Source organism: Teleopsis dalmanni, chromosome 2 (assembly GCF_002237135.1).
Source record: "Teleopsis dalmanni isolate 2A chromosome 2, ASM223713v2, whole genome shotgun sequence".
NCBI classification, from domain to species: domain Eukaryota; kingdom Metazoa; phylum Arthropoda; class Insecta; order Diptera; family Diopsidae; genus Teleopsis; species Teleopsis dalmanni.
The window spans coordinates 12,876,793-12,894,221 of record NC_051847.1 but is presented as its reverse complement, the minus strand read 5'-3'; the positions used below and the strand labels follow the sequence as shown (position 1 = coordinate 12,894,221).

The 17,429-nt window shown below is 27.8% G+C and overlaps 3 protein-coding genes across 6 annotated transcripts in view; 1 reads left to right on the top strand and 2 right to left on the bottom strand.

The window, feature by feature from the left end:
* Positions 1 to 5,323: 5,323 nt before the first annotated feature.
* On the bottom strand, positions 5,324 to 7,445 carry LOC119683125. 3 transcript variants are annotated; one of them, XM_038096736.1, is made up of 7 exons: positions 7,368 to 7,445; positions 6,411 to 6,469; positions 6,162 to 6,355; positions 6,011 to 6,105; positions 5,732 to 5,878; positions 5,547 to 5,675; positions 5,324 to 5,482 (listed from the first exon to the last, which is right to left on the bottom strand). In XM_038096736.1, the coding sequence occupies exons 3-7, from the start codon at positions 6,317 to 6,319 to the stop codon at positions 5,475 to 5,477; spliced, it is 537 nt and encodes a 178-aa protein (XP_037952664.1). In that variant the 5' UTR covers positions 6,320 to 6,355; positions 6,411 to 6,469; positions 7,368 to 7,445; the 3' UTR covers positions 5,324 to 5,474. The 3 variants fall into 3 exon arrangements, with proteins under 3 accessions (XP_037952664.1, XP_037952667.1, XP_037952665.1); XM_038096739.1 differs by having other exon boundaries at positions 6,162 to 6,351; XM_038096737.1 differs by lacking the exon at positions 7,368 to 7,445 and adding an exon at positions 6,540 to 6,633.
* Positions 7,446 to 9,165: 1,720 nt separating this feature from the next.
* Positions 9,166 to 11,937, bottom strand: LOC119681427. Of its 2 annotated transcripts, none has more exons than XM_038094612.1 (4): positions 11,646 to 11,937; positions 10,959 to 11,049; positions 10,150 to 10,896; positions 9,166 to 10,094 (listed from the first exon to the last, which is right to left on the bottom strand). In XM_038094612.1, exons 1-4 carry the CDS (start codon positions 11,760 to 11,762, stop codon positions 9,571 to 9,573), a joined length of 1,479 nt encoding a protein of 492 aa, XP_037950540.1. In that variant the 5' UTR covers positions 11,763 to 11,937; the 3' UTR covers positions 9,166 to 9,570. The 2 variants fall into 2 exon arrangements, with proteins under 2 accessions (XP_037950540.1, XP_037950541.1); XM_038094613.1 differs by lacking the exon at positions 11,646 to 11,937 and adding an exon at positions 11,290 to 11,352.
* A 1,653-nt stretch (positions 11,938 to 13,590) lies between these two features.
* The window catches only part of LOC119673953, a 32,224-nt gene continuing 28,385 nt past the window's right edge, over positions 13,591 to 17,429 (top strand). Inside the window, exons 1-2 of the mRNA XM_038085071.1 lie at positions 13,591 to 13,674; positions 15,018 to 15,404. The gene's annotated coding sequence lies outside the window, so the exon portion shown is untranslated. The remainder of the gene's footprint in view (positions 13,675 to 15,017; positions 15,405 to 17,429) is intronic.

Genomic DNA, 17,429 nt, shown 5'->3' with positions numbered 1-17,429 from the left:
ATAGATTTAACGAGAAATGCTGATTCTTAGCAAAAGTCGGATATTGTGTGAGAACTGTTTGTCATATTTAAAAGAAAAATATAAAATTATGTCTGCAAATGGAAAAGAATATATATAGCTACTAAACAAGAACACAAGCTGGTAGACCTCAAATATTGTGCGAGGACTAGATTTACTAGATGTAAATTAAAACAAAATTATATCCTAAACAAAAATCATATTCCAACTTAAAAATACTTTAAATGGCTATTATTTTTTTTTTGGAAGGATAAAAAATTAAAGGATTTCATTAATAGGTTCCATACAGATATAAGTTTTATATTAACATGACATATTCCTTTAACTGACTCTTGCCGCAGCTGTTAGGAAGATATACCTCACATTTACTTTATTATTACTAAATACATGCGCAAACCAAATTAAGCCTGCTAGTGATTTTCTAGAGAATCATAGTCGGCTTGAAGACGTCCACTTGAAAAGCATATTGAGCATGAATGGTTTCAACTCTTCAACTTTTATTTCACCGCACAATGGATCAGCAAACTTTTGGATCTCTGGAAGTATCTGCACGTTTCATACTTTTTTAGAAAATTTTGTTAGATATAATCACAGCAATGGAAATATTCGATATTCTATCATAGTAGATTATCAAGTAGAATCACAATCTTAGAGGCCTTCTTATTAACTAAATCAATGATTGTTATGATATTTTATGACAAAATATTCAAAATAGCTGTAATACCAATCCTATTATGTTAAGCTATCAAAGCTTAACATAATATAACATTAAATACCGTTGATTATTTATTTAAAAATAGTAATGTTATTAGCATCAGACTAAGTAACCATCTTACACCCGCTAGCCTTCTACCATATGTCACTGCAATTTTCATCCAGACAAATGATCAAAATATAAATTTTATCAAATTGCCAGTAAAATTGCAATGCTGTCGCACTTGGCTCCTACAATGTTGGTGCGGTGTGTGTGATGGTGTTGGTGTTGGTGACAATGTTGGTGACGATGTTGGTTAGTTGCCGGTGTAGTTTTTGGTGGTACATAAAGTAGCATCAGCAACTTATTTACTGGCAGTTAGTCGCAACTTATGCGAACTCTCGCACAGATACATTTTAATTCCTGGTTTATTTTTTTATTTAATTTTTTTATTGCTGCGCATAATTTTTACTTTGGCGCCTCGCATTACTCTATTCCCATGAGTTACTTGTACTTTGACTGTGGGTTGCGTTCTGTGTGCGCTGTACTTCCGGCGAAAGTAGCTCGCTCGCCAAAAGGTATCCATCCACTCGCATTGCTGTCGTTGCGTTTTTCCGTATTTTCAGTATTTTCGGTATACATTCCAACTTTTCTTTTTCATTATTTAAACGTCGGCGAAAACTTTATAATCTGTTAATTATTTGTCTTATGCCAAGTTAGCGCAATTTTATTGCTTTCCTTCAGTTATTCTCCCTTTACCAGTTCTTGGACTAATGCATTCTTAAGTTGAGTTGTTCGCTGTTCACTGTTCTCTGCCTCGGAAGCCTGGAACACTGTAATTAAAGGGAAATCTTCGTACCTTTGCTGCAATAAAGTAAAATTGTTTTAAGTGTAATAAAGTCAGTTCATGGCCGTTTAATTTTTATGGCGAAAATATTTTTTACTTTCCTCTTTTATGCACTCAAATTAAAATGTATTAAATTTTTCCAAGTGAGATAAACAAAATTTCAAGGAGTGTTGCTAATACCACATTTGGAGAAGGAATGATGTTTGATTTTAATTCTTTGAAAATAAAAATATTTTTTTTTTATTTAAAACAGACGTCGTTTTGTTCAACAAAATATAAATAAATTGAACAAATAAGTGAAATTTTCAATTAAAATAAGAAATATTAACAGAAGCATATATTCCAACCTTTTATACTTTTAACCGAAAACCGAAGGACAAAATTTGACCAGTTGACTTTAAGAGCTTATGGACCATTTCGTACTTATCAGCCATGGATAAGTACTGACGTACTGATAACAGCTGACGCATGTCGTCATTATCTCATATATAGGTGAAATGAATAAACTTATAGCAAATCGAACGGTCTGTATGTTGCGAGTACCAGCATACAGAGACTAAGAAAGTTAATAAATAAATAAAGAGTAGAATCTAATATTTTCAATTATAATAACGACTGATTAGTTGTCCACAGAAGATCAAAAAATCTAAACACTTGTAAATCTTAGTGTCACGTACCAAACAATGACTTCAAATAATATTATGGTTTTTTACCATTATAAGATGATGGATTGGAGGAAGTATTTATAGAACTTTATATAGTTGTATATTATGCTTTTAATATAAGGCTGTCAAACAAGAAGATCTGCCATAAAATACGGAAAAGAGTGAGGAAAGAAAACGCTTATACTCTGCTGACTGGAAAATTGAAATAAATCATCTCGGTATTCAAAAATCCGAGAAATTAATCTGTGTGGTTCTAGTTTAACTCAATTTGTAACTAATCTCAAAATTTGTTAAACATTGAAACATTTTAATGATCTCTTTACTAATCCGTAACTTATTAATGTCGATTTGACTTAGTATTAACTAATATTCCAAAAATATCACTTACTCTTGAATATCAAAAACCTTTTAGTAGTATGTGTATATAAGCATATTAAACGCATATGTAAATATAGTAGTTACCTAAAAATTCGATATTATTTTGAAAACTAGAGCAGTGGAACAAGAACTTCCATTTATCTGTTGGTATATAGATTGTGTATTGATATTTTTATAAAATATTCAGTTCATTCAGCAGTATATTTTCTTTAAATTTTTTCCTGATTGATATTTTGACTGTAATTTGAAGCTGAAATTTTCCTACTTTCATTTTATTTACTATGACGTTGTACCATCTACTTTTATCTATTGTATATACTACTCTTGTCGGGTAGTTTGCAATAGTTAGTTATGAGATGCTGTGTGAATAATAAAGTTTACTTACATACTCATAAAAGTTTATTTATACAAAACTAAAACTGAATTTAATTAATATTTAAACTATGTACTTGAACTAAAATTTACTTAAGTACCCACTATTTCTAAGTCTGTGAAAGACTATTCTCGAATTTGAAAGTATATTCCGACATTATTACATTAACCCTAAAGTTAAAGAAATGCAACATTGTGTGATAGCTACTATCCTAGGAGTTGTCTCCGTTGAAACTGTAAGATAAGTTATGTTTTTTAACTCTTTTTGGTTATATATATCATATTACATGTTTAAATCCTTTCTGACTTATAAAAGAGTGTCATTCTGGCGATTAAATTTATTTTTGTCGACACTTAGCGGAAAGTAAAAGAGAAGGAATAACTGACAAATCTTTGAGTCATTATTGGATGATTACTTGAATCGATTGCTTTATTTTCTAATTATTGGAATTATTATTTGTATATGAACTTCATAATGCGTTCTAAGACGAAAATTATAATTAGCAATACTTAACATTAACTTCGTACTAACAAAATAAAGTCAGATATTTATATTCTTCATAACATTTTCCTCTCTAGTAAATCACAAGCAACTTTTGCCCTTTTCATATCCCATTTTATTTCAATATTTTTTTTTTGGTGTTGTTTGTAAAGTGCTTCATTTTTCTTCTCTTTAGGAAGTTGAGATAAACGTTCTAAACTTTGCTAAGTTAATTGACAGAAATATTCTGCAGAAAATTAAATTTTAACTTACAAATGAATTAACCTTCTTATGGAAAAAGAAAATATGAAAAATAAACAAGAAAAAATGAAGTTATCAAATAACTACTTTTTCTTGCTTCTTATCATGAAATCGAAAAGAGCAACTCGAACTTAACTTTTGAAATGAAAACAGGATTAAGTCCTTATGCAGCCTCATAATTACAGCAATTATAACTAAACCATAGAAAGTGGCCAACTTCAAAGCTATCTTACTCGAACACCATAAGAAACCATACCCACAAGTGGGCACAGACCACACCATTTGGCTGAGTATGCAATGTACACTGCAAAGGTATGCAAACAGTTTTTAAGCCGACAGTTTCAACAGTTGAATATTAAGTTGCCAACAACTGTCCAACTAAAAAAAAGAACTGTGAATCTCTAGAAAAGGAAGTTGGTAGCTAGTTTTCAAATTGAGTCATAACAAACAATAATAAATAAATATTAATGTAGGAATAAATTGAAGATGTAAAAGATGCATCTAACTAATTTAAAAAGCCATCCTATGTATTTATAATATTTTCATATAATTATATATAGTAATTTTTCTACACACATTTCTTACATTCTAAAGTTTTATCTGAAATCCAAAAATACTAGCTTGTAGGAGCAATTCATCTACGCCTTGAAAATACTTCGCAACATGAAAACAAACATTGTGGTTTACTGCCCACGTTCTAATCAATTACTTAGTTTTTAGAGTTTTTTTTAGAGGCACTAAAATTGCAACAAATTTCGTTTAAGTTAAACAAAAAAGTGGTTTGGTTTTGCCGGAGCTTCATTTTGCTTTAAACCCTTTTTCAGAAATTATCTTGTGTATTCGCTATATATCATGTAGTGCAAATTGCTTTTAAATTGGTTGCTCAACTAATCGGTAAACAGATTTTTCTAAATCATCAAGTAATATCTTTATAATACAATAATATAACACAAAATAAGAACCATTCCCGAAGTGAGCTATCAAGAAAGTCTTTCTTATATCACACGCAGAAGCAATGTTCTTCACGATACCATACATTAATAGCCATCAGTTTCTTAATAGACCTACTTCTCTATATGCCAGACAATTGTTGGAATTATTTAGAACCAGCTTATATCCGACTATATCCAACATGCTAAATAGCTTCTTATCACTTACAAGGCAGTTTAGTCCTAACGTGACCCATTAAGCAATCAAATCTGAATTCAATCGACTTGTGTGTCTGTGTCTTCATTCTTTCATCCTTATAGGTACTTCGAAACATTCATCATAGTACGCCAAAGCCAGCATTAATCACAAAGCCTAGTTTTACGCAAAGTATTCATTTAATGATCTTCATTCTTTCATCTTTATAGGTAATTCCAACCATTCACCATAGTACGCCAAAGCCAGCATTAATCACAAAGCCTATTTTTACGCATAGTATTCATTTAATGATATAGTGATGTGACAAGAAACTGTGATCTGACTCAGACAAGAAAAAAAACAGTGACGCAGCTATCGGTTTCTAAACAAGAATATCTTCTTCTTATAAGGGTTTAGAAAAACAATGTATTAATGTATTAAAAACATAAACTTATTACTTTATTTAATTAATATATTTCTGGTCTATTGTCATGTTTTTGTATGAATGTGTAATATGTAAGTGAGTGTAATGTTTTCTTTTTTGTTGTTGTTAAAGAATAAACTTTTTATATAATTAAAATTGCATAAATAAATTCATTAACATATTTGGTGACAACAGTTCTCGTTCCTTCTCTAATCAACTGCAAATAATAATGTGTAAATATTTTCTTGCAAACTAATTGTTAAAATAAATATTGAACTTACTCATATTTAAAATATCAGGTTTAATTGGATTTGTTTCACTTGACTTGCTTAAGTGCTTCATAATTAGGGTTTTACTGTCAACAGGGTTTAAGAAACAACTTTCTTGGGCAGACTTGCAAGCATCTAAAGCTAAAAACGGTTTTACTAAAATCTGTTTTTCATTAAATTATTTTATAAATATTTACTTGTGTAGTTTTCACCATATTGAGAAACTATTTCTGGGTCGAGCTGAGCTGTAATTATGCTTTTCTGAGTGCCAACACTAGCGAACTTGGTTGAGTCATTTTTTATATTGGCAGGAATAGCAAAACCATTGATTTTTTTTGTAACACCTTTAAAATCGGTATTATACAATATTAATAAAAGTGGATAGCACATAATATATAAGTTGTATGCGATAAACTTTGAGTAACTTCACTCATTTCTGCGCACAAGATTACTTCACTTGAAAATTTTGAACTTACCATCAGCCTTCACTACAACGCTTTGCAAATTTGCTTCGGATGCGTAGATATTTATAGTTACTTCTTGCTGCTCTGGCTCTCCATCATCCGTTTCACTACATATATGAACTTATATTTAAACTTTTTATAAACATATTTATGGTCAACCTACTTATCACAATTATTGTAGTCAATATAGTACATGATGAGACCAATAAGAAGCATTGTCATTACAACAAATATAAGACGAGTTTGACCTTTAAGTGCTTGCAATATCAAATCTTCGGACATCTGTTCCAGTGTAACGTTGTATTCATTTAGTCTCAACATATTTTGGCAGTTAAGACCTGATGTAATAGAACCTTACTTAAAGGTTAAAGGTTAACACATTTCATTTTGCTATTTAATCATATGTCTTTACCTGACTTGATTCTTTCAAAGTTTTTTAGAAAATATAGTCAGTGCGTTTTCGTAATATGTCTGTGAAGGAAGTCCAAAATTATATCACCATTATAAAAGTTATATTATACATATTTATTTAAATTACTACCGAAAGTGAAAAATTTGTTTATCAACTTTTTAAAACAGGCAATCAATCCTTTTTGCAAGAAGTAAAAATTATTGATAATTCATTTATACCACCCTATATGTTTAACTGGATAAAATAAAACTTAACTAATATAATCAAATGATATTTAATGCTTTCAATTTAAAAAATTTTATTTCAAAGCCGACTTGAATTTGAAAACACATTATTATTTTATATATATCCCGTAATAATTATATAAATCAATTAATGATGTCGAGAAGTTTTCATGATATTCAATCGGTCAATCGGTATTTGCGTTAAAGAATAACAGTAAATACTAGCAGATCTGACAGATTGGCAAAACAGTTAACAATACTAACGAAGGTCGGTAAGAATACCATCAGAAAGATGAAAGAAATTTCTTGTCAGAAAAAATAAAATTACAAATGAAATTAAAAGTAATCTATTTTAAACCTTATTAAATTATTATTATTAAAATAATTTAAGCACCTATAAATTCCTTAAGATCCCAAACATTTCAAAATATTCATATATCATTTTTCTATGTCGATAAATTTACGTAGCATCAAAATCCAATTAAAAAGACACTAACCAATATGAAAGAAAGGAAAAAAAAGAAAAGGAAAATACGACTGGTGTTCGTAATGGTCAAAACAATAAATGACCAAAGATTAAAAATTTATATTTGAAAATATGATAAAATCGTCGAAATTACGACTTGACTCCGTCATGACATTTCCACTTTTTTTATAATATAATTTTACTTCTTTCATTTATATTTTGTGATAAAAATCATAAGAAATATTTTACAAATTAATATTTACTCACCTATCTCAAGAACTGCACGAATTTCGACTACCTTTTCAGGGAACTTTTTGAAGTTGATAATACGACTTTATAAAAAATTTGAAATTTGATTCATATATTAAAATTTTTTATTTGCTTTTTGAAATATTTATTAAATAATTAAAGCCTGCTTTGTTTTAATAGTTATGAAAAAAACATTGACAATATGTGTGAGAAATCTCTGTAAGATTTTCATACACTGAAAAAGGAATAAGGAAAGCATGATCATTTATAACATTGGGTTTACCATGTACAAAAGCGAAATCACACTCCAACTCTACTCCAACACTATGGAGCCAAATTTCTTAAAACCTTGCTTTTTTCGACAACATCTATTTATTTATATTCTAGATCACAACTCCTTTACTTTTTGCAACCACTTTTAACTTAAGTTAGAAGTTATGCTTCTTGTGAAATATAGTGTTTCTCTCAATTGAATCTCTATAAACACTAAACTATGTTTATAATCGGTTTTATTTTATTATACATATATATAATTCCTTAATTTATTTTTTAATAGTTTAATTCAAGTTAATATTAATTTTTACACGTTGTTGAACTATCCACTATATTTTTTCCACTTTTCCACTAATGTAAATAGTTCTTTGAGTGCAAGCGCTATTAGATAGATCTCAAGATAGATAAAGTCTTTATTAAAGAAAAAATACTATTCATCTTTTTGAAATGTTTAGAAAGTATTATCCATTGTATTATTCACTTATCTGACAAGTCTTCAGAAACGATAAAAACACTCGAGTTACAACAACAATAACATAATCATTATACTTAAAATGTTCTTTAAACTATTTGGAACAATTTATTTATTACTTCTGTTGACTTATCTAACTTTACAGTATTCAATCAAATTTAATCTTATATGGTGTGCCATTAAACTATTTAACTAATTTTTCCTAACGTATTTCCTAACTGCCTAGGTCTATAATTCAAGGGCATTAATATCTTAGCATATTAGCAAAATTTTGTAAGACCAATATTAAAATATTAATAAAAATATTCATTTAGTATATTTTTTGATTATAAGTCATAGTTAACACATTTCCAGATACACATCTTAAATCATTAGATTTTATATATACTACTTTTTCTCCGTTCCAATGAAAATATGGCTAAAAATAACTCAAGTTATAAAATTTAATTGATAACAGATGTTTGATATGTGCTGCTAAACTGTAAAGGACATTATAATCGTATATGAAGAATGAACTAAGTATCTTTCGATATTATTCTTTTTGAAATTGCGATCAGAATGATTTCATAATCATCATGTATTTGAAATTAATAATATAATTAAAATTGTTCACAAATAAGCGAAATATTCCTTACTTTTAATACTAAGTTCTCTTTATTGAAAACTAATAAAGCTATCTATATATTTTTAAATCTTAATGATAGTTTATGAACAAAATACATTGCAGAAAAAAAACAATCATACAGAAGTCATGCAGAAGAGATTAGGCAGTTTTAGGCACATGAAATCGAACATGTTTTGGACCAAAAACTTTTTACTAGTTTAAATAACTATATGATTTAATTATCTCTGTTGATAGTTTGTCACAAACATACATTTTTAACTATATGCTTAAAAATCATTATTTAAAATTTTATTTAAATTTCGAATTTTAAATATCATATTAATTTAATTGCTTAACTCTTATTTGTATATATTTGCTTTTGTTTGTTATAACATTAAATTTTGAATATTATATATGAATAGCTCATAATTCTTGAAAAAATTTTATTTTTTTTTTTTTGTTTAATAAAATTACATGGTAAAAAAGGATTCTGCTACTATAAAATTATTTTTCCAACGTTTAAATATGTTTTCCATATATGTAATACTAATGCCATATTAAAATAATAAATAGAATCTATTGTAATCTAAAAAAATGACATTGTAATATATTTTAAATGATCAAAATAATAGTAATATATTTTATGTATGTTATTTGTATTCCGTTTTTCTTTTATGACTTCTCTTCGTAAAGCTTGACTAAAATATTTATTTTAAATAAAAATGATACATACATAAGAGATAAAATAAAAAAAACTTAAAACATATTTTAAAAATTTAGTCACTGTTTATAAGAAACTTACAATAAATGTTTTAAAACTTTTAACGTTGTTAAACAGAACGTTGTTACATTATTATGAAATATATTGCGCTTCATCTTTGAAGATTTGTTAAAGCCGCAGCAACTAGAAGTGATTCATTTATATATTGATACAGTAGAGGTTCTTTAATTCCATGATGCTGCAACATTTTAAATTCGCGTAGAGTATTAAGCACACATCGCAATTGTTCTCTGCAAACTGGCGTACTGACGCGTGTTGTTGGTATGGTATAACCTCTTGCTTTGCATGATACTAAGTTATTATTTTCAACACTCATTGTTTGATGGGAAACTAAATTCGCAGCAATGCGTGCAGCATCAAAACGGCTCAATTTATGTCCGTCTTCGTTGTCAGTGTCATTATTTGCAGACTCTTCAGCCGAATCTGTATTCGAATCTGTATCTTTACCTTCAGAAGCATTAACTTTCCTTGATTTGTGTCTGTTTCGAAAACCTTTACCTGGTACTGCGACAAGGGATAAATACTTCGGTATACAGCTATGAAAAGTAGAACTTTTAAAAATTGTTAAATCATCGAAATTGCCCACAAATGCGTCAGATACATAACAGATGAGACCTAAAAAAGATATACAAATATACTCGACAAAATGATACTAAATTTATTCACTTACCATTTGGTGAAATACTTAGTATGTATTTGTAGCTATTACAGCTTAAGAGTTCTGGGCAATCTATTTCAGTTTCGACTAAATCAATCAACGATTGCACATGCGACAAATCCGAACGGAATTGAAAAGGTAAATTCTTATGTCTGTCATAGTATTTTTTACTATTTGGGTACACCACTAAAAATCGCATGAACCGAGCTAAACGTGTAATATTAAGTGCGAACGTTTGTTGTATTTCAGTTTCTGTCATTTCAAAATATTCAGCAAGTAGGCTACATTCTTCATTTTGACGTAACTTCTTTAGCGTTATGTAACAATCTATGAAAGAGACATTTGCAGTCACACAAATAACATTTTTCAATAAATCTAGGCGATCAGCAGAAACGCCAATATGAGTAAGTGGATTCTTCTCTATTATTTCCAAAGTTACGCTGCGTATTGTACGTTTGGGTAATTCACGACGAATTAGTACTGTTGGTCGTGGACCATTTGCATGGAACGTAGTAACGCCATTTGATTGTAAAACGTTACTTGCTGATTTATTGCTACTCTCACTTTTACTGCTTCCTGCTGTGGCTTGTATAATAGTATTTGGTGGCAGAGAACTTATTGCAGCACCAATCGATTTCTTTAAAGAAGTTGGTGTGCTACCGCCTATAGTCTGTTGCCATTGCAAACTAGTTGTTGGGCCGCCAGTACTAGCAATTGTTTGCAGTGAATACTTTTTCACTTTTTCGTTTGGCTCTGTTTCTATAACAAATAAAATTTTAATTGATTTTATTAACTATATATATTGTTTTTTTATTGTGTACCGTATGAGTTGTTACGCTTTACTGCAGTCTTCACATTGGGAGTCAGTTTGTTAATAACCAAAGAAGGACTTACTCCAATTTTAACTGCACTCTGAAATAAATTTATTTTTATTATAAATGGTTTGATTACATGAAAAAAATTAACAAGTTCAATAACCGAATTTACTATATTGTTTGAGTTGTGTTTTCATGTACAAATTTGCTTTCTGACTTGAGTATTTAAATTTTGACACCGAAAGTAATATATATTTACTATATTATAGTTCATATTCATCTTGGGACAAAAATTTGTATAATTATTTAATTATTTTGTTATAAAATATATGTTTACCATTTTCAATATATTATGTCAAACAATATTCGTCGCGTGTATTGAGTCAAACAAATAACGTTGCCACCTAACAGTTAAAAATGACATAAAAAAAATATTTAGTGATTTTTATTTGTAACCACAAAAAAGTCATATACACACTTTCGTCACAATCAAATAATAGAAATTAATAATAGAATGTATGTTTACAAACAATATTAAAACTATTTACTTTTTGATAAAATAAACAATATTTATTATAAAATATCAACCTTGAGTAGTTGTACACATACTCAAACGCACTGAACACAAAAGTCTGGTAATAAACCAAACTATTATTCAATATAAATCCAATATTTCTTTTATTTTGTATTTACCTCAGTTCGTAGTTTTTGCTGAAATTGTACTTTATTGCTTTTAATTGCCACCGGCTCATTAAGAGGAACGGCTTGTCCTAAAGAATTTTTACGGTATTTGACTACAGTTAAAGACATGTCTGTGCGATAAGTTGAGTTTATTACAATATCTTCACCGAAATTTTTAACTTATCAGCACTTGCAATTTTACATACTTTGTTTTTTAAAAGGCAAATACAATATTTATATCAATGAAACAACAAAACACTGCTCACAACTACCCTATTCGCGTCTGTTTCATACAATGACTTGTAAACGACGAGAGTACGTCAATTGTACGTCAAAACGAATTCGCCGCAATACGCTTATTGAAATTCAATGTTGTTTTTTCCAATGTTTGGTGTATGACAAATATTAGTTTAAGTATATAGGAACATGAATATATACATACTTCTATAATATTGAGGAGTGTTGCATATTTCAACATGTTTAATATACATCAATTATTTTATTCCATAAAAATAAGAATAATATAATAATTAGAAATAAAAATAATTTATTATCGTACTTGCTTACAAAATATTTTAATAAATTCTTTGTTCAATAATTTATTAAATTTTATTTATATTAGTTGAGAAATGATAAATTTATTTATAAGTACCACTTTTAATTATTTTGCTTAGTATTCATTAAACTAATATGGTGTTTTGCAATATATGACTTACAATAGTTCATTCATAGATAGACTTACAGTATGTTTAGTCTGAGAAATCATGAAATCTCATAAATGTCTCATACGGAAATGAGCGCAAATTTACATACTCAAATTTAAAAACTTTTGTGAATATCCTTATTATAGTATTTAACTTCACAATCGTTCAAGAAGAAGTGTTAGTTTTTATAACAATACGTACTAATAACGTTCGATAGTTTTAAGTGTAAACACATATTTCTATTATGCTTTTATATTAATATTAGTATATCATTAATATTTCTGTACTTCAAGAAAAATATTGCTGATTCTTGCCTAGGCCAGAAGAATAAAGTTGAAATTTCGAACTCACCACTATTTAGCTCTCTTTTACCTATGTTATTCCAGGCGACAAATTTTGTTACTAATAGAATGTAATATAACGACTGTAATATATCCGGCGTTAGCGTAACCTCTTGATATATTGTATGCAATACCATTGAAATATATACATTGACAATTATATTTAACTTTATAGTTATTGTAAAAAATTATTTATTCATTTATAAAAATAATTAAATTTATAAAACTCATTGTTTTGAATCTGTATTAGTGAGATTAAATTATCAAGGGCTCAAAGTAATCACTTCAAAAATTTATTTCTGATATGATTTATTTATATTATATGTATATTATTTAAAACTTCTATAGTTACTGTTCATAGTTTTACTAGAAATATATAAAATACCTAATTCTTAAACAGTTTAACTACATCTTGAACGACTTAATTGTTTTATTTTTTAATTTTATATTTACACAAATAAATATAATAGAATTCCAAGACAAGACAAATTAATAAAACTTTCAATGGTTGATGTTATATTTTTTTAATTAATAATAATTTTTTCCTAGTCTTTAAAATTAAACAAAATTATTTAAAATTATTCTTAATCATTTAGAAGTGCCTGTAACTATATTTAATTTGTTAATTCGCCAACCAACAGCTATCAATTTTGTTTATCAATTTGTGGTGGATTTCTATTTATTATTAAAATTGAATTATATAACATATTTGCAAATAAGTTGTAGTAAGTAATATTTGTAATTGTTTCTGTAGTTTATGCATTTTATTTTGTTAATGTTGTTGTTGTTGTTATATATATATTGTTGTTATAATGATTGCTTGTGTGTAGAGTTCACCAGTAATTACAGAAAAGTTGTTGCTGCTTTGGGCACTGTGAATAGTGGTGGAGTTATTATTGTGCTTGGCTTGAGTACGGACGTGTTTTTTTTTAAACTTTTGCAAATTGATATTTCCGCCGCTTTCGTTAAATTAATTTATCAATAAATGTTATCTGTGTAATATAAATTTTGAAATATATAATCCAAATAATTTAGCAATAAATCTTTTTGTCATTTGTGAAAATTTTATATATACCTACAATGTTATAGGATGAAAGAATACAACTAAACTATTTAGTGTTACTAAATACAACTAAACACTAAATACAACTATTTAGTGTTATTAACTACTAAGCATAAATCATCTGTATTTCTGTACTCACTTTGCACGCGAAATTTTCAAATTTTTCAGCTGTGAACAATAGAAATAAATATTTAAGGATATATACTTTAATACAAAATTAATTATTAATGAATTAAACTAATATACATTGTTACATATCCTACAATTAGAAAATGCATTTAATATAGTATTGGCATAAAGCCTGAAGCACCGGCAGTTAAGGCCCTTTTTTAATTATTAACAAAATAGTTATTATATAACTCAAAAGACAAACAACAATATTAGGGATTAATAATTGGTACCTTGAAACTTAAATAAATAAATTGAATATAGTTTTTGAAAAAATTAATAATATAAGATTTTTAAATAAATCTTTGTAAAAATGTTTTATTTATTTTTCTTTGTGTCCTAACGTTTGCAGTCTACGATTTAATCTTCAAATAACATCAAAGACTACTGATCATGAATATTTACTAATATTCAAAACATCTGCATGGATTTCCAAAAATCAACCTAATTTTTGTGATTAATATAATTTTTTTCAATATGAAACTATATTCAATTAATTATAATTTCACCGACTGTGTTTATACAGAAAAGTAATAACTAATTAATAAATATATTTAATTTTTTAATTTCATCAATACAACTGCTAAAGAATTTATAGTTCAACTAATTGTAAGGATATTTTAGACATTAAATATAGTAACTTTAAAATTGTTCACATTAATGACTCAAATAAAATTTTTTAAAGTTGCTAAAAATTTTTATGAATGATATCCGGTTGTTAATTACTCAGAAAATAATAATAGCTCATTTAAAAATTATTTCATGATAATATAATTATAAACCAAAAGATAACGTCATAGCAAAATTATTTTCTCTCAAAAGTGTGATTGACCCTTGTCTAAGTCATTTGGTATAATAGAACTTATAACAAATCGTCTGTTGCAGTCTTTATATATAGTTTCCCAACTAAACCCTCCATTGTAGAAGTTACTTACTGACTACATTTTTACCAGCGTTAAAATTGTTATTTTAAGCGTAACATTATAAAATTATCACATTGACAATGAATAAAACAAATAAAGTGCAGAAAAACGTTTTTCGCATTTATAATTGAAGGTAATTTTATTTTTGAATTTGAAATTCTTAATGTTTATTTTAATTTTTGAAGAGCCTAAACAGTCCTCATAGCACAATACATTACGTTAATAAAAAATAGTCAATAATAATTATTTTTTGAACGTACAAAAAAAAATTATAAAACAATAGTGATTTGATATTGTTGTGGGTGTGAGAAAGTTATAAAAAACTTATTATACCGAAGTCATAGAGATAAATGAAAAATACATTACTGATTATGAAAAATGTGGTTCAATACAAAAGTGAAATAACAAATGGTTTTATTCGTAATATAAACAAACGGTTATTGTTATCAAAATATTTATGATACTTGATACAAATTGGAATCAAAGAGCAGTGTGGGTAAACGTATATCAACAGAATAGAGAAAATATTCATCATCTGATGACATGACTGCAATTTCTTTATACATTATATAGTAAGTTGCCTTTGTATATATACAATATTAATATTTTATCAACATTTTATTCTAATTATAACTTGGCAATTATTTTTGTTTTCCTTACTCATCATTATTTAGTATAACAACTGGATTAAATATTAGAAAACTCGATCACAAGCTTCCATGTTCCTCTATTGAAACCTAATCATTTAGTTGGGAGCTTTAATTATATTATAACGGTGGTCTTAGTGATCAATATAGGTTTATTATGTTTATTGTGTCTAAAGTTCCAAAGGCGCAGAACAAAGGCTGGAACCTTTAACAAAATCTGAATGACTTTTGAGTAACTATCTGGGATATTTTAAATAAAAATTAAGTTGTTAGCATATTCAATCTACGTTGCACATACATTAGACAGATTTAAAACAAATGTGAAGCATTTTCAAAAGATTAAATCTTCCAGTACGGTTATTTAACTGACTACTTTCCATCAACTAACTCAATACAAGTCTGATATAAGATAAGATATAATACACCAAAATGAGTTTGCTACATATTTTCTTATTTAATACGGGTGATCTAACGTACATATGTCATCTACATTCAATCTTCCCATCTTGTATTAAATTGTAAAATTCAGAAATATTTCAACAACGATTTGATATTGCATACCTATATTCTACATATGGTATATCATTAAATCTTTCCATTTCGTATCAGATTGCTTATTACAAAAAAATTTCAACGACTGTTTCCATAATAGTAGCGATATACCCAGACCAAATGCTTAGGTGTCCCTCAGACAGTCTACCTAGCTCATTTATCTTGCAATTACCGAGAAAGTCCTAGTGATCGCCAATCCAAAGAAAAAAGAAATCTTTTAATATAGTATTCAGAAATGCGTAGCAGTAAAAACATTGCCTGCAGTGAAAACAGGCATCTGTATCCAATTTAGCCACGTTCTAATAATATAATATCAAACTCTCTTATTGAGATGCCCCGTAGAGATATCAGTCTCGTAGTATGTTTACTTACAGGTCATAGTCTCCATGCTAGGAGAGTAAATCTCCCTTTCAAACATACCTGCCGCAGTTGTGATGAGGATGATGATAGTGCCTACCACCTGCTTTGCTTCTGTCCAGCACATTTGTTTAGAGGCTATCTTTTTCGAGAATCTTGACATACTTCAGGAACTTCCACTGAATAGCACTATAAGCTTTGCTAAAGGTGTTAATTGCTTTTAACCTCATAACTATCATTTGGAAATTTTTATCTCTTATACTAATTATAGTCTGTCGGTTTCATGAACGCATTTTCTTACATTTAAAAATTGCGAACAGTTCCAAAGTTATAGTTATTAAAAATGTATGTTTCCTTTAGGAACTAAATTCAAGATTTTTTATTTATAATTGAATTACAAGATGCAAATAACTATTAAATCATTAAATTTAAAAAAAATAAAGCTTTTAGTTAAACATTCGCTTCAGAGTGAATTAAGACTTTAAATAATTTTTTCCGTATTTTTAATTTGTATATAGAGTACTTTATTGATTTGTAATATGTAATAATTATTTAAAATAATTATTAGTTTCACATATTTACATTAATCAATGGAAAACTGTAATTACATCGGTGCATATTTGTAAATCGCCACATGAATGACGTAGATAGTTGAGTAATGGAAAAAACTAGTCGGAATGACATTAATTATTAATTTTAGTTTGAGCTCAATTACCGATTTTTAGATAAGATTACCAACGCCCCTGTACATTTGTACTCACAGTTCACTTATTTCGGCATATTCATTAACAAAAAAAAAAAATAATCAGACTTAAATAATTCTAATTTATGCAAAGTTAATAAATAATCAGCATTGGAGGCATGCTAAATTTTTACACCGCAGAGACCCACCCACAATTTTCGCATATGTTACTTCTATCGTGGCAGACAACCACTAAACAGTCGTACATATGTTGACGTTTTTGCAGCGTAGTGACATGCCAATGTGGGTAGATATGCAGCACTTTAAACGTTCCAGAATAAGAAAAAAATAATAAAAAA

Bases quoted from the DNA above. Each gene is read 5' to 3' on its own strand.
- LOC119683125 (XM_038096736.1), bottom strand. From the start codon at position 6,319: ATGTTGAGACTAAATGAATACAACGTTACACTGGAACAGATGTCCGAA. The intron at 5,879-6,010 runs GTAAGTTCAAAA...CCGATTTTAAAG, and splicing joins CGTTGTAGTGAAGGCTGATG to GTGTTACAAAAAAAATCAAT. The intron at 5,676-5,731 runs GTAAATATTTAT...AACCGTTTTTAG, and splicing joins ATATGGTGAAAACTACACAA to CTTTAGATGCTTGCAAGTCT.
- LOC119681427 (XM_038094612.1), bottom strand. From the start codon at position 11,762: ATGTCTTTAACTGTAGTCAAATACCGTAAAAATTCTTTAGGACAAGCC. The intron at 11,050-11,645 runs GTAAATACAAAA...AATTTATTTCAG, and splicing joins AGCAAAAACTACGAACTGAG to AGTGCAGTTAAAATTGGAGT. The intron at 10,897-10,958 runs GTACACAATAAA...TATTTGTTATAG, and splicing joins AAAGCGTAACAACTCATACG to AAACAGAGCCAAACGAAAAA.